Source organism: Panthera leo, chromosome D2 (assembly GCF_018350215.1).
Source record: "Panthera leo isolate Ple1 chromosome D2, P.leo_Ple1_pat1.1, whole genome shotgun sequence".
Taxonomy (NCBI): Eukaryota; Metazoa; Chordata; class Mammalia; order Carnivora; family Felidae; genus Panthera; species Panthera leo.
The window spans coordinates 62804991-62832066 of NC_056689.1; the positions used below are offsets into that span (position 1 = coordinate 62804991).

Here is a 27076-nt window from a genome sequence, read left to right on the forward strand (position 1 = left end):
CTCACATGATCTCCCCAGAAGGCCTACTTTTTGGTTTCCCCTCCCCTGCCCTTCCTAAGTCATCTCCCGGTTAACCAGCCATAGTTTTTATAGCACTTCTTGGATAGATAGGTGAAAAAGTGATTTTAAGTTTATTTATTTTGATAGAGGCTGCACATGAGTGGGGGGGGGGGGAGAGAGAGAGAGAGAGAGAGAGAGAGAGAGTCCAAAGCAGGTTCCACACCATCAGCACAGAGCCTGATGTGGGGCTCGAACTCATGAACGATGAAATCATGACCTGAGCTGAAATCAAGAGTTGGACACTTAACCAACTGAGCCACCCAGGCACCCCCAAAATTGGTCTTGAATCACATCACCATCTATATTAATTTCCTGTGGCTGCTATAAAAAATTGCTTCAAATTAGGGGGCCAAAAACCCAGAAATTAATTCTCTAACAGTTCTGGAGGCTAGAGTCCAAGATCAAAGTGGTTAATAGGGTAGCACTCCTTCTAGTGCATGGGGAAAGAATTCCTTCTATGCATGTTACATCTTCTAGGGGCTCCAGGTGTTCCCTGGCATGTGGCCACATAGCTCCAGTCTTTGCCCTTTCTTCACATGGCCTCCTCCTCTCTGCAGGTTTCTCTTACAAGGATGCATGTCATTGCACTTAGGGCCCACCTTGATAATCTGGGATGTTTTCATCTCAAGATCTTTAATTTACTTATGTCTGCAAAGGTCCAGATAAGGTCACATTCACAGGTTACAGGGACTAGAACGTGCTCATGTCCCGTGGGGGAGTCACTATTCAATACAGTATGCTATCTTATGTAGTGTCTATTTCAATGGTCCTTAAGCTTTAGGAACTGTGAATCACTTCAAAAATATGATAAAATGTATGTAATTTCTCCATAATAAATACACATGTTCCAGTAAATGCATATTTTTATTTAAAATTTCTGGAGATTCACACTTTACTATGACCACCAAAACCCATACATGTATTCTAGTTTGAGACACTTAGTGTATATCTTTGAATGGTGACATCCAAAATTGGCTACCTTTTTCTTTGCGATCTAGTTAATGTAGAATAGTCCTGGATATTGCCTCTTTCATTCTTGATAATATACAGAATTCTTAATTAATGTGTTGTAGGATCATCTCAAGTATTTTTGGTTTCTCTGAAGTATTTACTTACATTAATCACATTGTGTATGAAAACTCTTAAGATGCCACATTATTATTATTTTTTTATTATTATTTATTATTATTATTATTATTATTATTATTATTATTATTATTTAACCTGAGCTGCATCAAGCATCATTTTCTTTATTCAATACTTATGTAGTTGCCAGGGAAGGACCTGACATATCTTTCTGTTACTTCACATTATTAGATTCAGCCTTTCCCTTCAGTCTGTCAAGACCTTTTTGGGTCCTGATTCTGCCATCAAGCATATTGACTGTTTCTTCCAGCTTTGTGTCATCAGAAAATGTGATTTGCAATGATGACCATTATTTTCATGTCTTCAAGTCATTAATAAAAATGATGAACAGGAAAGAGCAGACAGCAGAACCTTGCAGCTGACTACTCATGCCCTCCCCCCTCTTCGATTTTAATGCCTTAATTAGGTACTGTTCAGTCACATAATTTTACTGTCAGATGCCTTGCTCATACCCAGGTAAATCGTGTGCCTCATATTTCCCTCTTCTGTCTGTCCAGTAATCCTTCCATGGAAAGGAATGGCATTAATCAGACATGATGTATTTTATGATCCATGAAATAACTGTAAACTATTTGGAGTAGGTGGAAGTGTTTGGTTTAGCATCACTATTATTCTTCTACTCAGAGTATTCCAATCAGGGAAGACTAGAGGAGGTGATATTTGAATATGAAAAGATTTAGAAAGGTTGGATAGAGACAGAAGAAGACATTCATCATGGTCTTCTCACAGTGGTTTTTGTTTGTTTGTTTCTCCTGACAGTCTTTCAGTTTAACTCTTCTCTCTTCAAATAAGTAGAAACTTTTAAGACATAACTGCTTTGTTAGAGATTTTAAATGGACTGACTAGTGAACTCTCCATGAAATGAATCAGGACTAGAAGGTGAAAGTACCTCACTGGTGACCTGGCATGGACGTATGGGATTTGGAGACCAATGAATATAGCAAAAATGCAAGAGATCAGAGTAAGCCTAGGGGAGGGATGCTTACATTCACTCTGCTTCACACGGTATTGACCACACAACCCAAGATATTCTAGCCCCATGGCTTCTGCTACTCAGTGCTGAGCTAAGATTCTTATAAAGATCATACGTTTTTAGTTTTGTTCTTTTAATATAGTTGGCACACAATGGTACATTAGTGTCAGGTGTACAATATAGTGATTCAGCATCTCCATATGTTATGCTACACTCACTACAAGTGCAACTACCACCTGTAACCATACAAAATGATTACAGTATCATCAACTGTATTTCCTGTGCAGTGCCTGTTATCCCTATGACTTATTCACCTCAAAGTCTGTTTTTTTAATTTTATATGTTTTTATTTATTTATTTATTTGTTTGTTTTGAGAGGGAGGGAAGGGGGAAGAGAGAGAGAGAGTGAGAATGAGTGGGGGAGGGGTAGACAGAGAGGGGGAGAGAGAGGATCCCAAGCAGGCTCCTTACTGTCAGTGTAGAGTCCGACACAGGGCTTTAATTCACAAATCACGAGATCATGGCCGGAGCTAAAATCAAGAATTGGCCACTTAACCAACTGAGCCACCCAGGCACCCCAAAGTCTGTTTGATCTTTTAGACAAGACCATAAAAAGTTGTATTTAACTTTAAAATTTTTTTTTAACGTTTATTTATTTTTGAGACAGAGAGAGACAGAGCATGAATGGGGGAGGGTCAGAGAGAGGGAGACACAGAATCTGAAACAGGCTCCAGGCTCTGAGCTGTCAGCACAGAGCCCGACGTGGGGCTCGAACTCACGGACCGTGAGATCATGACCTGAGCCGAAGTCGGCCGCCCAACCAACTGAGCCACCCAGGCGCCCATGTATTTAACTTTTAAATTGATAGAACATTAAAAGGCATTTCTCAAGGTGTAATATGTAAGTTGTACGATCTACAAAACAGTCCTATTTATTCATCCATTTCACAATTTTAGTCAACTTCCACCCCTCGCAAAGCATCTTCATCCTTCAGAAAGAAGAAGGGACTGTCCCTTGAGGAGTAGTCTCTTAGGTGTCACCACAAGAACATATGACTGGAAGGAGATGAGAATCCGGGGATGATAAAATGATTAAATCTTGCTGAAATGGAATCCATCCAATGCCTTGAAAGACTTCAGTTGGTTTAGGTTCCCAGAGTGATTGGTCTCCTCTTTATAGCACTATGATAGATATCTTGCATTGTAATTATAAGACATGCCACCCAAGTAGAGTATGGGTGATCAGTATTTTTTTCCATTTTTCTAGAAACCATTGGTCATTCATATGTATAGGGCCATCAACTACTGGGCTTTGAAAAGGTCAGTATTGATTATCTAAGTCACATAGATGGTGTGTTTCTTTACTATACATAAATATGAGTTCCTTTTATGGGGCTACTGTGATTTTTCAGGGAAGGGAAAGGAGGGTGTTATTCATGTGAATTAAACAATAGGAATTTCAACTAAAGCATACTTAGATTCTGTCAGAATTTTGGAACTGGCAGCCACACTTCAGATTAGCTAATTTGCCCCCATTCCCACCATACACATACACATTTACTTTACAGATGAGGAAACTGAGTCCCTGTCAGTAGACATCAGTAGATAAAATACCTGTGCTTGCATTAAGGAGAAACAAGAAGGCTACATGTCAAAATATCAACAACAGTTCTACCTGTTGAGTGTAAGATTTTGAACTATTGGGTGATTTTTTTCTTTCTTCATATCTTTCTGTGTAAGGTTTTGAACTATTGGGTGATGTTTTTCTTCATATCTTTCTGTGTTCTCATTGCTTACTATAAAGTACATATATTACTTTTCCAATTAAAAAATGGTTAGTTTTAAACCCACTATGAATACCATGCCAGTTGGCTAGAGTTGTGTAAATGGTGGACTTTCTCCTTGGTGACCTTCCAAAACCTCAATTTGGAAGAACCTGTTGAGTCCAGGCCGCAATTTAGTCCTCTCGCCCTCCAGTCTTTGTGTATTAGTGACTGACTAGTGGGACCTCTCTGTTTGTCTCTCCCCTGCCTCCCCTAAACACTTAGAGTTTTCGGCCACTTCAGCCTCCGTTCTGAATGGCAGTTGGTGAAAGTGGACTACAAATCTATCTTCAGCCGACGCTGCACCAAGGAAGACTATCAGACCTGGCACCTGCTCAATCAGGTATACCATGTGGTAGGGGCATACTGGCTTCTAGGAAGAGGAACTACCACAAGGCCTGTTTGGTCATCTCTGGGCCTTCCTATTTGGAGGAAGAAGGTAGTGGGGCATCTGAAGATAGTGATGGATTTGGGGGAAGGGTTGGAGTCCACACACACAGGTCAAGCATGCAAAGATGGTATTTAAGGACCATTTTTCACCCTGTGATCCTGATCAACCCGTTGAGATGATTGAATAGTCGAGGGGTGAGGGGGGCAAGTATTACCTCGGGCTTTTGCTCTATCTGTGGAGAAATAAACCCAGACAGCCAGGAGGACTTTCAGTGGTTTCATCATCTCACCTGTTAGTGGGGAGGGTGAGAATATTTGTCAGGCCAGCCTGCAGTGAGATCCCCAAGAGCCCTGGAAACAGGGCCACAGATAAAGGGTGAGGGATTGGGGTGAGTGCCTCTAGAAATGGTAGATATTTGTTGCTTTGCAGCATAGGTAAGACTTCTGCATTCTTCAGAACCATTGCGATCATGTGATTTATACCAGTTTCTCCGCTTTTCTTTGCCCTTGACTGGAAATAAGGACTTGGGCATGATTATTTATCATAGAGAGAGAACTTTTCAGGCCAACTTCAGTTTTACTCTGAAGATGATATGAAAAATATGCCAGAATTGGATTCTTTTCCACCAAAATTTCTGTTGAAGTCATTTGGGCAATTTGTAAGTCTGTGACAATGACTTGGAATTTTTGCCTTCTCTCCAGAGGTGGAAGAGAAACAAGATGAAGTAGACATCATTGGCTAAGTTGGGTGTGAGGTAGTGATGAGCCAGCACCTCCTCCATGGTGTTCCTCTTATGTGGTAGTAAAAGACTGGTCCTTTTTCCCTTGAGACTCCTGAATGGTTACTAGGGATGAGATTGGTAGACAGAGTGACCAAAAGAGAATGGAAAGGCCAGCGCTTCCTATAGAGAAGCTGGTTTATTTCACCTTCTTTGTGTTTTTCTTCCTTTCTCACCGTGGACTTTCTTTCTAAGGGGGAGCCTTGCGTCATGGGAGAAAGAAAAATATTCAAGAAACGCAAGCCAGGAGCTCAGTGTGCCCTGGGTCGAGATTCCTCAGGGACAGTGGTTTCAGAGCCCTGTGTCTGTGCTGACTGGGACTTTGAATGGTGAGTCCCATGGCATCTCATTGTCAGTTTCAACCAGACATTTACTTGTTGGGGGGTGAGGATGAAGATCGAGCTGGGGAAAGGGGAGTCATGACCCACAGGTGGGAGGTGTGTTTGCTGGCCTATGGGCCTGACTGTTTCAGTTCCTGGGCCCGAGGGTAACCCTGTACCCCTGGAGGGAGGACAGGAGGAGATATTTTCACAGGGGAGGTCACTGTTCTGTCAGAGCAATATGTCTGAGGAAACTTGTCATCTTCAGTTAGCATCCCTGGGCAAGTACCAGAGAGGTTGGTCTGAGCAGTGACAAAGCTCAGAGAGCTACCACCTTGGACAGCTACCTCCAGATACATTAGCTCAAACTGTGATCTTCCATGTGTACTCTCTCCTTTCATCATTTTTTTTCTCCCTCTAATGACAACCACAAAGAACAACTTTAAGTCTCACCTATTAGCCAATAATCCACAAATTTCCAATATATACCTCCAGCTCTGGCCTCACTGTCCTCTAGGATGGAGACATGTGTGTCCATGTACATACTCAGCCTCTATCTCCCCTTGAATTGCTAGTAGGGATTTCAGACCCAATGTGGCCAAAGTGGAGCTCTTCCTGAATCTTCTACTTTAGAAAGCAATTTTTTCAGCTCTTCTTGAACCCCTCTTCCCAGACCAGTTTTTCCAAACTCAATAAAAAATATAGTTGCTTAGGTCAAAATCTCAGGAGAGCTTGATTTTCCCTTCCCCTTCCTCTTCCCCTAAGGCCCAGGCCATCTGCAAGTCCTTGTGAGTCTTCACCTCCAGAACACATTCTAACCCAAAGTACCTCTGCCCATGTTGACCACAACTTGGATCACTCTCGCAATCTACAAACTCTCTCTGCCTCCACCCTTGTTGCCCTAAAACCTATCCTCCTGACAGCAACCAAAATGAGATTGTGAAAACCCAAATCATATATTACTATTCCTATGCTTAAAACACTCCAGTAGCTTCCTCTCTCCCACAAAATACAATGCAGTCTTCCTTCCTTGGCTTATTCTACTCTACACGATTTGGCCTGCTACCATTGTGCCCTAATTTCCTACCATTCTGCCCTCATTCCCTGTTTTGCAGCCACACTACCGTCTCCTTTCTGTACCTTAATTAATCTAGGCTTACGCCTATCAAAGACAATAGCAAGTGCAGAATTTCTTCCAAATCTCAGCATGGCTGGAACCTCTGGATGAGTCATATCTCAGCAAAAACATCAGCTTTTCAGAAATGCTTTCTGAGGCCACCTGATCTCTCCTACACCGTGACACTCTGACACCCTAGTTCATTGTCTTAGTATTAGTCACCACGTGGAGTGATCATGTTTTCTGATTGCTTTATTATTGTCTGTCTTTCCCCAGTAGACTGCTATGAGGGCAGGAATTTTAGACTTTCTTCAGTGCCTATCCCATAGTAAGAATTAAGTGGTTGCACCATATTCCCTGAACATTGTCCCTTTTAGGAGAGTCAAAAAAGTATTTCAATTCTGGGGATGGGGGATCCTGCTAGTGATCCCACACTGATCCCTATTAGATGAATTCCTCCTTCTCAGGACAGTCAAAAGGTGAAGTTCAATTTAGATATTTTCATAACCCATTCCAGGTTAAAAGACAAAGCTAAGGGCTCAGGCATCACCCTCTAAACTTGGCAGGACAGCAGCAGAGTTGCATTTGGGCTTTTCTGGTGTCGAATAACAGAAGTAAATCCATATGGATGCAGAACAGCTGCCCCTCCCCAGCAACCTCATTCAGCCTCATTTCTTCCTCTTCCTGAAGCTTGCTTTGTGCTGGAACCCATGTTTTGTTCCCCCCTTTCTGCTAGCACTATCACTGGTAACTGCAAACCAGCTAGATGGCTATGACTGCTCCCTAGCTACTCTGCATCCCTGAACACATGCCTTGGAAAGCTTGACCTCAGTGAGAATCATTAAAATGGGATATGCTGAATGGAATTTAATTTGAATGTCAGGGTCCTACCTGTGGCACTTCTGACCCTTTGGAAACAGAGGATATTTTCACACTTGGGAAGAATAATTTTCAATTATTAACCACAACCCAGAAAAATTGTCATAGACCCCTCAGGATTATGCTGCGTGACATATTGACGTCAGCTTGAATATTCTGAATATGAATTTCAGTCTTCCTTGGGTCCCTCTGAAGACTGACTCCATGGAGGCACAGTGCCCTTGCATGTCATACTATTCTCTCCTGTGTCTCTCTGAGCTGTAATAGACCCTTGTCTGCTATTGGGAAACCTCACAATGGAGAAAGAAGAAGAATTATAGCATAAATATTTTTCTTTCAGTAATTCCACTAACATTTACTAGTCTGGAAATAAAAAATCTCAGCTCTGATATTCACAGATTTTGACCTTGGGAAATTTTCTTAATCTCTATGATTTAACCTTCTCGGCAGTAAAATACAGATAATATAACATGTATCTCATTGGTTGCTAGAGAGGAAGAAATGAATTAATCTACATCATTAATGTAGGTGAGGCATTCATCCTAGTGGTGTAGGCATCCATATGGTAGCTATTGCTGCTGCTGTTGTTAATCTTGTACCCCACAGTTAAGTAGTCCCCATGGTATTTTTAGCAAGTAAACCAGAGCTTATACATCCAAATGAGCCCTGTCTACAAAGTCATACCTTTGGGTGTTTTTCGTTCATTTATTGTAGGTGGTACTGCTTAAAATATTTCTGAGCTTTTCTTTGGGAACTGCTATCAGAATCCATCTGTAAGTGAAGCAGTGCAAAAAAAAAAAAAAAAAGAAATTAAAAAAGAAAAAAAGCCTTTGCAAGGTGTCCTTTGGTTCTTGCACTTGAATTTACAGAGGTACCACCCGGACCCAATGCTCTGTAACATCAGCATTGTTACTATGACTTTTTAATGAGATGAAAACAAGCATGTGGAACGTAAGCTACTTGACTAAGGTCACATAACAGAGAAATTTGGAGCTCAAATACAAGTCTAGTTAAATCCTATGTTCTTCTCTGTATCATGCTATTTCTCAAGAAATCAAACAAGTCTTATTAGATTCACTTTATGTTTCAAAAGAAACAGGTCCCCAAGTTTAGTTATTCTAAAATTAAAACATCCTCAAATAACGTGGGTGAACTGCTGTTGATATTTTTTTATTTAGAATGTTCCGTTAACTCTAACAAAATTCCAGATGATGTAGTTTTGACCATTGGTACTCGAATTGTAATAGGTGTATGGTGTTCAAGAGGACCTTATAGAATTTTAGGGAATATGGTATTTGAAGCATTATGTGATTATATTTTAGACCCAATTGTATCTCAAATTAGAAATAATACAGAAGACAGTATGGATGTTCCTCAAATAATTAAAAATAGAGTTACCAAATGATTGAGTGATTGAGTAATTTCACTACTGGGTAATTTACCTGAAGAAAACAGAAACACTAATTTGAAAATACGTATGCACTCCTATATTTATTGCAGCATTATTTTATTTTATTTTATTTTTATAATTTTTGTAATGTTTATTTTTGAGAGGGAGGGAGGAAGGGGAGCAGGACAGAGAAAGGGGGACAGAGGACACATAGCAGACTCTATGCTAATAGCAGATAGCCCGATGCAGGGCTCGAACTTGCAAACTGTGATATCGTGACCTGAGCCAAAGTCGGGCTCTTAACTGACGGAGCCACCCAGGTGCCCCAATTGCAGCATTTTAAATAGCCAAGATATGGAAGCAACGCAAATGTGTCCATTGATAGTTGAATGAATAAAGATGTGGTGTGTGTGTGTGTGTGCGTGTGCATGCACACACACACAGTGGAATAGTACTCAGCCATAAAAAAGGATGAAATCTTGCCTTTTACAACACCATGGATGACCTAGAGGGTGTAATGCTAATTTAAATAAGTGAGTCAGGGAAAGACAAATACCATATGATTTCACTAATTTGTAGAATTTAAAAAAGAAAGAAACAAAAACACAAAAAATAACAGATTCTTAAATATGGAGAAAATAAGAGGGAAGCTGGGTGGTGAGGGGGATGAGTAAACTAGATAAAGGGAATTAAGAGCACTTGTATCTTGATAAATGCTGAGAAATGTGTGGAATTGTTGAATCATTTTATTGTACACCTAAAATTTATATAACAAAAAAAGCTGATTATACTTTAATAATAATTTAAAAACGAACCACTTGAGTCAGAGATAGGATAAGCAAACAAACACCCAGGACTTGAGGCTGGGTTAGTGGTCAGAATCTGAGAACAAAAGCAAAAAAAAAAAAATCGTGTGGCCTAAAAATATTTTTGCACTACTTTTGAGTAGAGAAGAAAGTTTTATTTCTGAAATTTCTGTTGTTTTTCTACAATATTTTATATAAACAACTACTGAGTATTTAAAATTGTTTTGTTTTAAGTGATCTTCAGTAAGCATAGGTATTGATTTAAAAATATATTTTTTTCCATCAAATACAGTTGTTTGTCTTCAGTGCTGGAAATCAGTGCATGGCAGGAGTTTCATAGCCCTATCTCCTCAATGGTCCTTCCTACCAGGAAGCGTTATTAGCTAAAGAATCTGAAAAGCCCAGCTCAGTTAGTATAAGTAATTATTATGTGCATTCTACCTAGTTGTTTGCCTAAGCCAAATCAGGTCATGTTCATCTGATTGGTTCAAGCAACTTTTAAGTGTCAGAGACAGCAGGGAGAGGGTATAACCTAGTTTTAATCAGATTAGTGTGTGTGTGGGGGGGGGGGGGGGTTGTTTATGGGCTGGGGAGGATGCATTAAACGTCTTGATTTTGGTGGAAAAGTTTAGGAGTATAGCCTAGATCCACAAAGGGAGAGTATTTTCAACCTATATCTTTTCTTTGTTTGAAGAGGGAAGCTTTTACAGATTCTCAGAAGCATTTATTTGTAGAATAATATTCACCCTTTCCTCAGGAGTACATGTCAGTATTAAGCATGAATTTTGCATAAATATTGATGTTTCTACTTAGTTAGCCTCATGCTTATTCTAGAGAGCCACTTCCATTGTGGCACTGGTGAAGGGCCAGACATGAATCATCCCTGTGAATTAAGTTTGTCAAGGGCTAGTGAGTAGTCAGAAAAGGGAGTATAAGGGCCTTCTTTGAAGTCAAATGAGGCTTCTAGGAAGGAGTGGCCCTCTGAGAGATGCAATTACCTTTGTTCAAGGAGAACCAGGTTGAACCAGGAATTATGTTTAGTCATTCTCTTTTCTTATTCACCCAACCACTTACTCAGCAATAACTTTTGCTGAGCACCTACTACTCACTAAGTCCTTTAGATGGATTATCTTACTTTTCTCAGCTAGCTTCTGGAAGGAGAGTCTGTTACTGTAGGCCTTTGATAGATGAAGAAATGGATACACAGAGAGGTTAAGTAACTCATTCAAAATGATAATATTCTGACCTGAGAGTTCTAAGTCTGGGTGTGTTTTAGTGCTTCCTTCCATGTGCAGTATGGTTCCATATCTATAGAGGGAGTTTATCAAGTGGTAACATAGAGGGGAAGAGAGATGGGGATGCCGCAGTGCATAAGTGCAGGGGTGTCTGAAATCAACCATTAGTATTCTGCATTTAGAGTACAATCAAGTATATTTTTCTATAGACTAGCATTGTGGAAAAAGCAAAGGTGTAAACCAGAGTTTTGAACTGAAAGAAGGCATAATTGCAAATAATAAGGAACATAACTAGGGGCTGAATTTTACAATCCAGACCTATATTATCCAATATAGCAGTCACTAGTCACATGTGGTTATTTGCATTAAAATGAAATTAAATTACACATTCAGTTCTTCAATTGTACTAGCCATATTCTGGGTGTTCGTAGTCACATGTGGCTAGTGGCTACCATATTGGATAGCATAGTTGTAAAACAGGAAGGTCTTTCAGACAGCCCTGGTCCTTCCTACCTGCAAGTGCCAGAAATGATCAGAGCAAGGAGTGTTGAGGACTGGAGTAATGACAGAAGGCTTACTGTGGAAGGTTGTGATGGAGCTGTGTAGACTTGGTGCCAAGCACAAGGGAAAAGGGCAGCACTTCAGAGAATGCAGTTGTGTGAAAAGGTTGTTAGAGGGCATGAGGCTTGATAAAGAGAAATACTTGAGGGATGCTTGTTGGGTTTTTCATACAATTTCTGAAAGAGTTTGGATGTAATCGCCTTTCTTTTTGCCTGTATTTAGGCTTCTGCCTTAGCAAAATGTTAATGATGTTAATTATTATCCCATCGTTTTTGTTGCAGTTGCTTCTGTTTGTTGAGTGTTCACTCTGCATCTGCCAAAACCTTCTATCTGCCCATTTCAAACCAGCATGTGATCCTGTCTCATTAAGTGGGACAGAGACATCCGGGGAGTACTATTCCTGGAATCTCAACCGCCAAATGGGAGAATGGAGGGCCTGGGGGTCACTGAGGCAGTGATAGGGCTCTGCATGGTCTGAGAGTAGAAAAGCCCCAGCAACTGTGCCAATAGAAAGCATGACTTCTGGGCTGGCTCCCAGAGTCTCAGAATGTCATTCCTGGGGACCAGGGGGCTCTCTCTTATGATGATTAAATGGGTGCTTCATTTACTAAATCTGAGGCATGGATCAGGAGTCCCAAGTATCACTTCCATCTGCCATTTCCAGCTGTGTACAGTCTTGAACAAGTCACTTCTCTTTTGTTTCTCCCTTCCAACCTACCAGTTGAGAGGATTAGACCCAAGGAATACAAGTGTCACTGACACGCAGAAGCTTTGTGATTTCTGAAGCTTGTCTCTTCCCTCTTTAGATGGACTAAGGCTTCTCCCTGAATGGGATTTGGAGGACATACATCTCCTGGAAATGGAGAAGTTTCCTCCTAAACTTTTAGAAGTTCTAAACCCTTTTATAGTTAAGAAAGATGCAGAGGTGACTTATTTCTGGAAGGAAACTGCTGGTGTGTTTGCAGAAGCTGTGGCAGCATACTTCCCTGAGGCAAATCAGACTTTCTGGTACATTCTCTCCAAATGTCACAATTCAACAGAAAAACACCTCTTCCCCAGAAAGTTGGAGCAGCAGCTGGAACTGCTTGTTTTTTTTTTGTTTTTTGTTTTTTGTTTTTTGTTTTTTGTTTTTTGTTTTTAAAATCATGCAAACTCCAGAGCTGGGGGGTAGGTTGGGCAGAATGAGATTTTAATATACATTTAACAGAAGTTAATGAAGAAGTCCACAGCTTGGAGGCAGCCAGTGATGTTTCCATTAATGTTATTAAATATTAATGAGGTGCCTTTTCTCTTTGGGGCAAAACAGCATCCCTGACGCACCTTTTTTAATTACTGCATTGCTAACAGGTAGCAGAGCTGAACAGAACTGCTAAAGATGGTTAAAGATTTAGGAAAGAGCATTAAGACATTCCTTTCCTTCCCAAAGCTATTAAGGAGAGCACCCTTCCTTCAGAGATTATTAATATTTCTTAGGGTTAGCAGGACATTCAGTAGATTTAGTTCATCCAGCAGTTGGAGAATTGTCTAGAAGCATTGCAGACCCACCACAGCCCAAATGTTTCTACTGATAAGCAATGCTTAGAAATCAGATATTCTGGTGGTGCCTGGGTGGCTCAGTTGGTTAAGTGTCCAAGTTCAGCTCAGGTCATGATCTCATGGTTTGTGGGTTCCAGCCCCATGTCAGGCTCTGTGCTGACAGCTCAGAGCCTGGAGCCTGCTTTGGATTCTGTGTCTCCTTCTCTCTCTGCCCTGGCCCCACTCATGCCCTCTGTCTCTCTGTCTCTCTGTCTCTTTGTCTCTCTCTCTCTCAAAAATGAATAAACATTAAAATTTTTTTTTAAATAAATCAGATAGTGCTGTGCTGGTAAATATTTAACTACTAGCTCTCTTGGAACAAATAAATAAGCCCTCATTTGTAGCATTTGCTGATTGCTTTAAATATCCCCAAATGTGGCCAATTTCAAGCTACCAGCATGACGCCAGTGAATATAGAATTGAGAAGAGATGTACAGAAGCACATTATGTAGTATTTTTGTCCTACAGGTACATAGATGCAAATGACCTCAGGAGCATAGATAAAATAATAATACCTAACATTTTATATATAACAATATATTATTATTAGTAGTAGTAGTAGTAGTAGTAGTATAACAAATGCAGCAAAATATAAGGGGTCTCTGTGCTTTATGTATTTATTTTTAAAATATATTTATTTAATTGAAATTTGATATAACTTATTTTTTTGATATTGGCTGTGTTTAACAACTATTAATTAGCTGGCAAAATTCCTGAAATTTTAAGTCTGTTCCCACTGGTGGTTACCAACTGTCACAATACTGAGTCCGCATTGAACGTGCGGGCTGGGAGATCTCTGATCATTGATCAGGAGGCATGGCAAAAGATTTGTTTGACGGACACGTCCCTTGCTCCTTATTTTCTTCCATTTTCATTTAAACATGGCCATATCAAAGCTGGTCTTGAGTCCCACCTTTCTGGCTTAGGCATCTGTCGAGCACTTGGGATGTTTTCTGTGGTCCACACTGGAAGGTGAACTATGGGTTCACATCTCCCTGCAGAGATAGACCCAATGTAATGGAATAATAAGTGTGATTACTTTTAAAACATAATTGGAGTATTCATTCACCCAGTAAATATTCAACACCGACAATGTCCTAAGTACTGCTCTGAACTATTATATTGCCAAACAAAACCAACAGAGATCTCTGTATCTTCAATGTTTCCAACATGCTGTGGTCACAAAGATTCTGTCTGGGGAATCAGCGAAGGCCTCCTCTGATTAGATACTGAAGACGAATACTAAGCAAACTACCAAACACAGACAACGTTGAGTGCTTCAAGCCCAGGGAATAACATATGCAGAGACAAAGGGTTGAAAATTTGGCCTGGACTGTTCAGGTATGAGTTTGGTGTAGAGGAATATGGTGAGGAAGTAAGGTGATATGGAACTGAGAGAACAATTTCTATAATCTCCTCCATCAGTCGGTGCTTCCTAACTGTACTGCTTCATACTGTATTTTCATGTTCTGCCTCATGCTGTATTATTCTGTTCTTTGGTTGGATTTGAGGCATGTTAGGTCTCTTTCTCCAAAGACTAAAAGTCCTTGTAGGCAAGGATTGTAATACTTCTTCCTGAGGACAGTGCACATATTGAGTCATAAATAAATCTAGAGTTAAACTTGTATTCCTTCCTCCCTTTCATTCCTACCCTAGTCACAGACTGTTTCCCTCTATTTTCATTGGACTTTAATTAAATCTTGGCTCAAAGAACATGGGAACAGAAAAAGAAAGGAGGGGTAGGTCTGGAGAGAGTGACTTTCCTTGCTGTTTTATGTTTTATTAACACTCAGTGGATCAATATTCAAATGTCCAGATTGTTCTGCCCAGTCTGTGGGTTTCAGGAAACCCTTGGGTGCTTAACTTAGAAGCATGAATTCTCCTGCCAAGTGAAGACACCCTCAGTGACCTCTGGTTGGTTTCAAGAGCAATAATACTTATTTTATTGCTCTTTTTCTACCCTGACATTTATGCACCTGGGAGCCTTATGAAACTCCAAGAAGTAAGGAAACACCAGTCACATTTCAGACGGGGGCCCTCCTCTCTACACACTGGTCTTTTACTTCATTTTGGAATGGGAGGAATGCAGGAGGGAATCATACCTGATTTTCTTTCTTTATTTTATTACAGCTAGGCTTTTATGAAAATGTGGAAAAGAACCTCAGTTTGTTGTTTTTTGTAGGGTAACAGGAGACCTGTGTTATATGTATTGGGGACAAATTGAATGACTGTTTGTATATATGTGAATGCAAATATATATATAAATATATATATATATATATATATTTATATATATATTCATTCCTTGGGAAGGAATTTGTAGGAAAAATTAAAATAAAATCTATGAAATTAATTTTGGAATAACACCTATGGAATTTTATCCAGAAATGAATCTTGACCTTTAAAATCATCCTCTTGCTTATCACCTACTTATGTCAGTAATTCCACTGTGATCCAGAATATGCTTTTCAGCTCATAGCATCCCTGACACCCAACCCCAGCCAGTGTACCTGCTACATGATGTATATCCATACCTCTTTTTAACCTGGAGTATTTGTTTGATAATGCATTATTTCTTCCATACACTGGATTTCCAATGATTCGAGATTATTTCTAACTCTAAAACTTCATATGAATATTTGCTGTCACTGGGAATATTTGAAAGAATGCAATGCAGCTTTTTGCAAGACCGTAGAGATGTATTTGTGTTTGTGTGTGTCTGTGGGTGTTTTGGCATTTGTGCATCTGTACTAGTGTGCAATATTCATTTTCTGGACAGTGACTACGGCTATGAGAGACACGGAGAGAGCCAGTGTGTCCCAGCTTTCTGGTACAACCCAGCATCCCCATCAAAGGACTGCAGCCTTGGTCAAAGCTACCTTAACAGCACTGGGTAAGTAAAACACCTGAAGGAACTCTATTCACTAGTCTCCTGTTTCCCTAGATTGGGATCAAAGGTAGCATTTCTTCTGAAGCATGAGAGAGTATGGATAGTTTGTTTATAGGTGGCTTCTGAGGAAAGCTGAGGCTTTCTTTAGCTGAGAGTAGCTTTAGGGGGAACATCAGAAATCTACCAGATTTCAATACTTTTTTCCATTTGCCTCTGACAGACCATAGCTATTGTTTCAGTCGGGTCTTCTTTGCTGGAAAGAGATGCCACCTTATTTTTTGAGCCCCTGAGGAAATAAATGAACACAAGTGGTATGCAGATATTACAGTGCTCTCTAGTGATAGATGAACAGAAGCTCTCCTAGACTGTGATGCTGGCAACTTAAAATGAAAATTTACAGGTCCCATTCTAGAACCTCCTGGAATAAGAAGGTCAAGGCATACTTTGTTTAATTGTCACACTATGTATGTGTTTCTCTCTTTGCTCACTTATAGTTACTCAGATTTGTGGGGAAAAAAATATTTCCTTGAAGACTTATCTTCCCGTCTTTTGCTACCTCCATGGTGCAGAACGGATTTGGCAAGTGGATTGGGGGTCTAAGATAGCACTTTTCAAATTTTAATGTGTTGTAGATCACCTGGTGATCTTGTTAAAATGCAGCTTGTGATTTGGTAGATGTAGGGTGGGGCTGAGATTCTTCATTTTTAAGAAGTTCCCGGACATCATTGGCATTACTGGTCCTAGGACTTTGAGTAGCGGAGGACTAAGGTGTTCTGGACTCCAGTCTCAACTCTTCCAATGGGTCCTCTACCGTCTCACACAAGTTACTCACCACCTCAGTACTTTTACCTTCTCTGATTGTAAAATACTGAAAAGGTACAATCTACCTAAGTGACGGGAGAAAATGATGGAAGAGATGTGTTGAGTGGTCTGAGCTACTGAAAGCAAGAACTTTTAGTTAAATACTTGGTTCTTAGGGAGCTGTTGCTGGGTCCTGAGCTGGGGCTTAAGCACTTTTGATGTGATTTTATTGTGGGTGTCTAGTTCAGGGATTTAAGCCATTCAAAATACAGATCCAGAAGCATGAACTTTCAGAGATATGGTAGAAGAGAACACAGTGCTATCAAGTTTGAGGAAGAAGAATATGATAGGCACAAGTCATCAGCTAGGCCACCAAATCCCAAGCCAGAGCATACCTTGGACGGAACTGGAAGAGAATTACATCACAACACCACATATGATCATGTGACACGTATATGTACACCCAATTTAAAGCAAGTTAGGTATACCAAAATCCCAAATAGCCAATCAAATAAATTAGGAAGCTGAAAAGGAAAGATAATTCAATTTTTTTCCAAAAGACTTACTACAACTGTGTACACATACCTCTGTGTTGCTTAAATGTTGGCTTATATTATAGGTGGTCAACCAGCTGGCCAGTTGAGGTTGAAGAGAAAGAGTAGATGATATCAAGTTTGCATTAGGATATGGTACCCACCAAAATATCTGCCATAAGTAAAAATTAAATATCTTGTAAATGATTAAAAGTCAGCAAGAAAGTATAAATTGATTATAAAAGTTTGATGATGTAGACTGGTGCTGACCAAAAGAATTATAATATGAACCAAAAGAATTATAATATAATATAATATGAGAATTATAATATATAATTTAAAATTTCCTAGTAGCTACATTAAAAATAATTTTAAATGAAAACTTAATTTTAATAAGATAATTTACTTAACCTAATATATCCAAAATAGTATCATTTTAACATACAAGACTAACCACATTTTAAGTGCACAGTAGGCACAGGTAGAAAGTGATTAGCATATTGGACAGCACATCTGAAGACCCATTATGAGCTCAGTTGGCAATTAAAAAAATATTATGTATCTACAAAGGGGTATATTGTAATTCTATCTGAGGCAGTAACTACACACAGCATTTGCTTAACATCTTCCTGAGATCTTTGGGTGGAGATAGGGCTGGTAGTTCAGCAGTGTTTGGGGGGTGACGGATGGAGAGAGGACCGGGGGGAAATATCAGGTATAGTGGAGGATCAATATTATTCATAAAGAATTGTCTCTCATCTGCTTTCAATTGAAAGGCAATCAGAAGAAGGCAGCATGGATGGTTTGGTTAATTACTCCTGACATAAGGGTGAAAGAAGACATGATATAATGATGGTGGTGGTGACACATTTATATTTTGTGGTTTTACCAGAATGTTGATTATATGCAGTCTTACAGATAGTGGAAATAATATTTTCCGTGCAGGTCAGGACTGTGGACAAGCTCTTGGCTTCATATGCTGGGATCACTCATGAAGTGAGATGACATGGCATCACTATGTGCAAAGATGCTCTTGTCCTGAAAGGCCACACTGCTTTGTGAGGAGTTTTCCCCATGCCCACTTCTTCTCTGAGCTGATTTTTCCTCAGCAGGATTTAACAGGCATTTCAAATTTGTGCTTTGGAATTGGCATTTGTGTTGAGTGGGAAGTGAAATATTAGTAAGGAGAGAAAATGTGCTGTGCAAGAGCCCCGTGGCTTCAGAGCAAGGGCTATTAGGTATTAAAGGATGGAATGATGTCCTGCAGGTCGAGGGAAGACAGGAAGAGGCTTCCTGATGAATCAGAGTTGGAAGTCTGATCTTCTAGGTGATGGGCATTGAAGAAGGCATCTTTTGGGATGAGCACTGGGTGTTGTATGGAAACCAATTTGACAATAAATTTCATATATTAAAAAAAAAAGAAGTCTGATCTTCTAGATGGTTTTCGGTACAGAGAAAACTGGAGATGGCCTTAGATAACTCCAAACAAGTCCCTTCCTCCCTCACAGAAAGGAGCACTTGCTTTTCTTACTTCCCTCGTCCAGTGGGTCAGCCTCCTTCCCTCTTGCATGTGAGTCACGCATTGATTTTTCTTGGCTAGTTTAGACACTGATCTGATCTGTGGCTCACCAGGTAGGATCAATAATAATGTTTAAAGAGCTGCTCTTCCTCAGATGGAGGGATAGCAGTTCCTCAGCATTTGTTTGGCTTCTTAAAGGGCTGTCTTCTTTGAGACTCAGTGTTTAGGAGCAGCTGTGCAAAACGTCTCTCACTCTAGCTTTCTGGTATCCTTTTCTAACATGCACACACACACTTACCCCACACTGCCAACAGCTGTCAATACTCTTTAGGTACCGGAGAATTGTATCTAACAACTGCACGGACGGGCTGAGGGAGAAGTACACGGCCAAGGCCCAGATGTGTCCCGGAAAAGCCCCTCGAGGCCTGCATGTGGTGACAACCGACGGGCGCCTAGTAGCAGAGCAGGGGCATAATGCGACCTTCATCATTCTCATGGAGGAGGTAGGTGTTGTCCTGGGTCTCCGAGGTCATAACTCACTGCTCCCAGGGAGGGAAAAAAGAAAGATGATGTACCCCCCCAGGTGCCTGTACCAGAGTCAATGGTCAGAAGACAGAAGGGATAAAAGAAGGCTTGGACATTTAGGGACCCTCTTCCCTCCATCACTTGGCACAGACCTGGGCTGCAGGAGACCCACTTGGCTCAGGGCAGATGCAGATCTGGATATGTTCTTTGAGATTCCCCTTTAGGGCCTGCTTTGTTGAAGGAATATTTATCACCATAAGACCATATGCTCTAAACTTTGCCAGAAGAAGGGAATTCGTATTTTTTCTGTTGCTCCCAGGAGCCTCTTTTGCTTTTTTCCTCATACTTAACCCCCCTGATTAAAAAAAGCCCACAAGACTTTCAAAGAGTCTTGAGAGTGAGGGTGAGTGTGGGGGAAGATTATTGCAATCTTTTAAACATATATGTATAAAGAAGGTCACATTAGTTGCTCTTCCATCAACTGGCTGCTCCATTATTTCACTTTTTAGTGTCTTCTGCAATTAAGGCAGTAAAATCAGCCTGCATCCATTCATTCCAGGATGGAAACAGCTCTGTCTTACGCTTCTTGCTCCCTACATGAACTACTTTATCCCTTTCCCAAACCAGAGAGCTTTTCAGGCACTCCTTGCTGAGGGGGTGGGGCAAAAAAGCTTGCCTGATTTACAAAGACCTCTAAATGTGTGTGCAAATTGCTTTGAGCTCTTCAGATCTTGGAAAGAGACCACAGCAGGCCAGGAGGGGTTTTTTTTTGTTTTTTTGGTTTTTTTTGTTTTTTTCCCCCAAATGTGAATACTTTAGAAACCTTTAAAGTCTGGGCCATACTGAACAGGATGGTGAAGGTTCCTTATCCTGGGTTGACAGATTCTTCAGCCTTCGCCCACAGGACACTTGAATTAAAGGACTTTAAGATTTAGAGGAGGTCACTATCATATTTCCACTAGGGAGTTTCCAGGACCAGCAATATAAAAACCTTCTCCTGAATGGATGTGAAGAGCCATGATCTTATCCATTTGAATTGCCTCTAGTTCATTTCCACTTCAATTTATATTCATAAACCCAAGGGTAGTTAACATTGTGCAGGGGGCAAGGGAGCACCTATCAATATTTCATTCACATCTGGGTTGCCATGGGGGAAGAGATGGAACATGAAACTGTGATCAATGCACCTTCACTGGACAGAAGGATTGGCTCATAATTCCAAAATGATGTATATCCTTTTTTTAAAATTTCATCAACTATGTTTGTAAACAGATCCAATTCTTCTTTTTCATCGAGGATCCTTGTTTTGTGGTCAGGTTCAATTGCATTTATCCAAAACGCTGACCCAATATAGTGGGAGGAAGAACAAGGGAGGGTAAGCTTCAGTATCCGCTCTTAAGAAGCTGAGCATCGGCTTGGGGCGTTCGGATGACCTCACCAGAACTGATGGCATCATGCCTCTAGGTGTCTCCCAGGGGGCTCTTGGCCTTCCAAGAGGCAGAGGGATCTGTGAGCTGGGATGATTGGAAAAGGCTTCAGGGAAGAGGGGCTTAGGCAGGTTTAGGGAAACCCAAGGTCAGCAGAGCATGGATGTAATTTTAACTGGTATGTAGTATCCATGTGTAGCCTGGGAATAATCATCCTACCTCACAGAGTTATTTTGAAGGTGTGGTATAGAGTATGTGTTAGGTGATAAACATAATGCTTGGAACATAATAATAAATATTAAAACATAGGAATAATTATATATAGTTCTAGCATTGTAGTTGAGAGCATTAGTGTTGAAACCAGACTGGCTTGGTTCAAAATTGGTCTCTTCCACTACTAGCTGTGAGTCTTTGGTCTACTTATTTATTTTTGTCCCCATTTATAAAATGGGGAAAGTAATACTTTCTGCATTAGAAAGTTGTGAGGAGATCAATTGCTTGGAACTGAAAAGAAACTTTGTAAGTTAGCTGTTACTACTATTGCTGTTATTCTTATGACACAGGAGAGGAATATTAAAGCATGTGTGTGCCTAGAACTCCCTAGAGGATTTACCTTGTCCCCTTGGGCCCATGTCAGAGGCTGCCCTGAGCTTGGGCTTACGGGGACAACAGATCCATAGGACCTCCCCATGATGCCCAGTGGATATCATATAAGAGTCTGATGGTTGTGTGCAGGGTGCTTCAGCCCTGAGAGAGTCTCTAGGTCCTCAAGAGGATGATGCAGAAGGCACAGGACCAAGCATCCAATAGGACTCAGACTGGACATGTGAGTGAGCCCAGGCCCACTGCTATTCCCCCCGTGCAGGGTGATCTCCAAAGGACAAACATCCAGCTTGACTTTGGGGATGGGATTGCAGTGTCCTATGCTAACTTCAGCCCCATCGAGGATGGCATCAAGCACGTGTACAAGAGTGCGGGCATCTTCCAGGTGACGGCCTATGCAGAGAACAACCTGGGCTCAGACACAGCTGTTCTCTTCCTGCACGTGGTTTGTAAGTAGCATGAGCCTTCTCCTTTCTTATGTTCCTCCCAATTGACAACTGGTGTCAAGACTTCTGGGATGCAGAGCTGAGACTAGCTTTGGTATGACTGCCACCCTTTTGTAATGGCCCAAGTGGAGAGACTGAGATGTGTGCTCATCTGTGTTTCAGTTTTCTGACACCGAAGTAGATTAAATATCTTGAAAGTTTGGGGGATAGCATTACCAACTGGCCCCTCCTTTTCAGTCCCACTACATCCTGATGGACGTATGCACATGCAGACACACATTCAGGTGAAAGTCATTTCACTTTGCTTTGGAGAGTCCTAAGAATATAGGAAGAGGAAGCTCACCTGGTTCACGGCCACATGGTGACTTCCAAGCTACTATGAGTGAAGGCAGCCCGAATCAAAGTAAATTTCTAATCTCTGTTGGAAGAACCAAAGAAGGGTTAAAGAAACATGTACGGATTTTTGAAAATGTAGAACTGAGCACACAAAAGAACCTAATTCTTATGTCCAAGGTTACTGTAAGTTCACTCCTATTGTAAACAATTCTAAGGACTCTCCAAAATGTTTTTGTTGACCTGGAACGTTTTGCATTACTATTGACTGTCGCTTGGCCCAAATCAAAACAACAGCTGAAATTCCAAAGTACTTTGTGTGTAATGGATACGTTTTGTGTATTTGCTATCCTGGGACTTAATTCATGTAAAATGAAACTTAAATATTATGATTTTAGCATGTTGGGTCAAGACATGTTATGGGGCTGGTATTGATTTCCTATGCCTTTCTCAGTGATACTCATGGGCCTAAGGAATTCTGTGGTTCTAATTTATATACCCCATGATGTTTGGGGAGTAATATGCTATATATGGTAAAAATTATATGTCCCCAAAGAGTCTAGGTGAATGCAAGAAGTATCTCCACCTCAGTGATGATGTAAACTCCACTTTATAAGCTGCCTACATTTAAAAGGTTTCTGGAAAACAGTAAACTATCTAGTCATCTAGCATTTTAATCATAGTGGTAGCACAAGGGCCACCAGTGATAGGGGAAGAGCACTGGGGGACACCTGGATGATAGATCAGTTACATCGTTAAAGATGCCAGGATACTTGGACACAAGATAAATTATTTCTTCTCTGGATCTTCTGAACTCCAATTTCAAAATGGCTTAATTCTAACTGGTACTTTGCCTCACATGGCTCTTGTAACAAATAGGAAATGTAAATAAAACACCCGATTATTTACTAATTTATTCAACAAATGTTTGTTGGATCTGAATATATGTAAGGCATTCAGCAAGGCACCGCGGAAGTAACAATACAGATATGGCCTGAGTCTTGAAGACTTTACATTCTGGTGGGTGAGGGCAGGTGCTGCTAGAAATGGGCCATCAATAGCCCTAGTGGTAATAACCATACTATACCAATTATACTCATTCTGTGCCAGAAGCACCAGATCCAAAACCCAGGTAGGTGGCATGCAGGGTGTTCATGAGTCAGGGTTTAGAACAAAGGGACCTCTGTTTGAAATCTGATTATATCCCTTTGTTAAACATCTAATACTGATCAACTTTCTTACTCTACAAACTTCTGATTGCTCATCTTTAATAGTTAGGTTATAGGGAAGCTATGAGAATCAAATTGGATTATGAATATGGTTCACGGGTCCCCAGGACCACCCCCTTGGGTTTGTTGATTCACTAAAAGGACTCACAGGACTCAACATATTGTCATACTCAAGACTGTGATTTATTACAGTGAAAGGTGACAAAATAAGATGAGCAAAGGAAAAGGGCCAGAGGGCAAAATCTGGAGGAAGCCAGTCATGATCTCCAAAGAGTCAGCCCCTATCATGGTGTCACCCAACATGGGTAATTCCTCCAGCAAGGAGTTCTAGAAGCACATGAGAAGGGCTCTTTACCAGAGAAGCTGCTTAGAAATACATTACCCATGATTTTTTGGGAAGGACTGGTCAGGTAAGCATCTCCTGCCTAGTGTATGCCAGAATTCCAGACACCCTAAGGAAAATACATTCTCAGAATAAACCATATTGTTGGCATAAACTATCTAGACATAGTGAACCACTCTTAGCAGTTAACTGTTGAGTGGAAATACTCTCAAAGCCAAGTTTCCAGATGTTATCAAGAGCCAATCTTGCACACAAGTCTTTCCAAGGATGGCAATTTCAGGTCTATGTTAACATTTTTCTGCACAGTATGCAAAATGCCACTTAACCACCCAGCTTGGCACATGATGAATGTTACCTGTTATAGTAATTACTAAGTACTACCTACTAACTTTCTGCCTGACACTTCTGCTGCATTTAAAAATGAAGACAAAGAGGGAAAATTTACTTTCCTCTCTCCCACCCATATTCCTAATTCTAACAATAGCGGACCTTACCCGAAGGGTGCAAAGACCAGTGTATCTTAGTGGCAAAAATCACAACAGCAAGGAACTGATTTATACTGTGGGTTATGTGCATGAAGGAGGAAATGTTCCTTGAAACTTTTATCATGCTCGTAATTCCCTCCAAATCAATCATGGCTGCATTTACCAGACAGTTATTATAGTGGAAACTGCTCTTGGCCTCACCTTGGGCCATTAGCTAACAAAAGTAGTTGTTAGCCACCCATAATAACCAATCTCGCACAAATTATTAGATTTTTATCAAAAAGAGCACTGTTTGACAGTGAGGATTTTATGAGTTGGCTGTGCTCCCTCCTGAATCCTTCCTCTCTCTTCTCTCTGGTCACTGGTATATCCCTAGGTTGAAGCCCAGAGCATCTGGTTCAGGTTCTTTGCCCTACAAAGCTATTACATGTTGGGGTGCCTGGGTGGCTCAGTCGGTTAAACATCCGACTTCGGCTCAGGTCATGATCTCACGGTTTGCGAGTTTGAGCCCCGCATCGGGCTCTGTGCTGACAGCTGACAGCTTGGAGCCCGGAGCCTGCTTTGGATTCTGTGTCTCCCTCTCTCTCTCAGCCTCTCCCCGCCCTCTCTCTCTCAAAAATAAATAAACATTAAAAAAAAACTATTATGTGTTATTGTTCCTTGAGATTCTGTTTACCCAAACATGCTTGTCTTGAATTTGGAAAAAATGTGATTATGTTTGATGGTGTGCCAATTCATGGAAACTGTATCCCTTTGTTTGCAATGAGTTTAGGGAGAAGAATATCTCCTTTTATCTTTTTGGGCATCAAAGTACCTGACAGTGTGTAGCTGGGCCAAGGCCCTTGAGTAACAGAAAGCTGAGAAGAAGTGCCAGGGCCACAAGCCATTAGCAGTATCATCACTTAACTGTGGAAAGGCCTGGGATTCTGATGAGCTGGCCAGGGGAAAAAGCTTCCTGCATTATGAGGGAGGGATATAACAGGAGAATTGACTTTAAGGGTAAATGGTCCCTTTCCCAGCAGGGGAGGAATGAGCTCTGTATCTGGGCACAGAGAAAGACTCTGGGGTGTTATTGTAAACACAGAGTTCTCATCTCCCTCCTAGGACATGGCTGGCTGGGGGCTCCTTCCCACTGTCTCATTCTCCTCCCCATGAATCAGTAAAACACAAACAACAAAGAAAGGTAAATCATATAAGGTCCTAAAAATGACTAATTAAGTCACAAAAGTAGCCAGTGCTTTCTCATAACTTGTGGGTATTTGTATTTTCACCAACAATTAAACCATACAAAAATAATTGAGCAGAATTTCTTATTGAAAATAGTTAAACCTTCGGGGGTGCCTGGTTCAGTCAGTTAAGCATCCAGCTTCAGCTCAGGTCATGATCTTGTGGTTTGTGAGTTCGAGCCCCATGTCGGACTCTGTGCTGACAGCTCAGAGCATGGAGCCTTCTTTGGATTCTCTGTCTCCCTCTTTCTCTGCTCGTGCTTTCTCTCTCTCTCTCTCTCTCAAAAATAAATAAACATTTAAAAAAAATTTTAAGGAAAATAGTTAAACCTTTAGCCAAATGTGTATCTGAAGTGACAAGGTTGAAATTATTTGCTAGAAGTGACTATTTGCTGGAAGAAACCTTGAGGGTTGTATGTCTGTGGTCAGGTCAGAGAGCTGTAATCAATGAGTAGTTTCAAGCTGTAGATACGCAGGTCCTCGAACACATGTTGACTGTTTAGGAAAGTACAGCATGGACAGTGGCAGGCAGGCCTGACTGCTCTCCTCCTTTCAGCATTTGTCTTTACCCAAACACCTTCTCCCTCAGCATAAATCTACCTACAATACCGGCGATGCCCAGTGAGACTCAGAAGAACTTCTGCTGTCTTAGAGGGACTTCTATGCAATGGTACACAGAGACAGCGATAGTGGCGGTAGAAATAGTCCCCACCCAGAATTAACGGGATGGTACTTTTAACATCCAGATATCACATTCACATGTTCTTATTCCTCTAAGGAAGATGCGGGACGGCGTAATGGTAAGGGACTGTGTAAGGTCAAGGCTCTGTAAGAAAGAGGAAAAGATCATACAGCTACATTTAAACCAGACCAGAAATGAGAAGAAGCCATCTGTTTTCTTCCCTTTAAACCGAGCTGCCTCCAAAAGAACCCAAGATGTAAATAGTGAAGGTTGAGTGGCCTGAAAAATGTCCCACCTATGAGAAGAACTCAAGGCCCCCAACTAAAAAGATGTGGGGACTGCAGTCTTGACTTTTAGTTATTCTTGACACTATCACGATGGAAACCAGGAATATTTGTGCTAGCATAGTGTGAATTGATAATGGAATACTTTAATTGGGTTTGGTTAAGTAGCAAGGATATAAAGAAGGGAAAGGAGGTAAAGGGAAGGAAGGAAAAGAAAGAAAAAGGAAAGGAAAAGAGGAAGGAGTGGAAGTGGGGGGGAGAGGAAAACCCCACAGAGTTAAAAAAGATAACATATCCACCCCACAGTGCAACACTGACCTGTTAATGTTTTCCAGCAGCTTTTCCTCTTCTCATTTTATTTTGGAAATGAATTAAATTAAAATCCTCATTTATTGTGAGTGGGATGTGTTCATATATTTTCTCTGACTTGCTGCTTATATCAGTTTTCTGCAGGAAAAAAAGAGAAATTTGCTCACCTTTTTGCAAGCAGCTTTTTTATTATTTGGGAATCTGGAATTTGTTTCTCCTTTGATTTAGGGAGATACACATTTTCCTTTTTGTAAAACGGCCTTGCCAGCGTCTGAATGACGCCCACTGAGTATTGCAGATGATGGGCATAATGGCGGATTGTTGAAGAGGATGGAACCAATTAACAATCAAGGATAATGGAAGAGCCCTCCATATGATGCGCTGACCC

The 27076-nt window shown here is 40.8% G+C and overlaps 1 protein-coding gene across 9 annotated transcripts in view; it reads left to right on the forward strand.

Moving 5' to 3' along the window:
- Positions 1 to 27076, forward strand: part of SORCS3 (sortilin related VPS10 domain containing receptor 3) — a 590282-nt gene that overhangs the window by 536859 nt on the left and 26347 nt on the right. For all 9 annotated transcript variants that reach the window (XM_042908251.1, XM_042908252.1, XM_042908255.1 and 6 more), the window contains 5 exons: positions 4227 to 4344; positions 5366 to 5499; positions 15833 to 15946; positions 19128 to 19299; positions 21614 to 21800. In XM_042908251.1, the coding sequence (XP_042764185.1) occupies positions 4227 to 4344; positions 5366 to 5499; positions 15833 to 15946; positions 19128 to 19299; positions 21614 to 21800 (725 nt within the window). The remainder of the gene's footprint in view (positions 1 to 4226; positions 4345 to 5365; positions 5500 to 15832; positions 15947 to 19127; positions 19300 to 21613; positions 21801 to 27076) is intronic.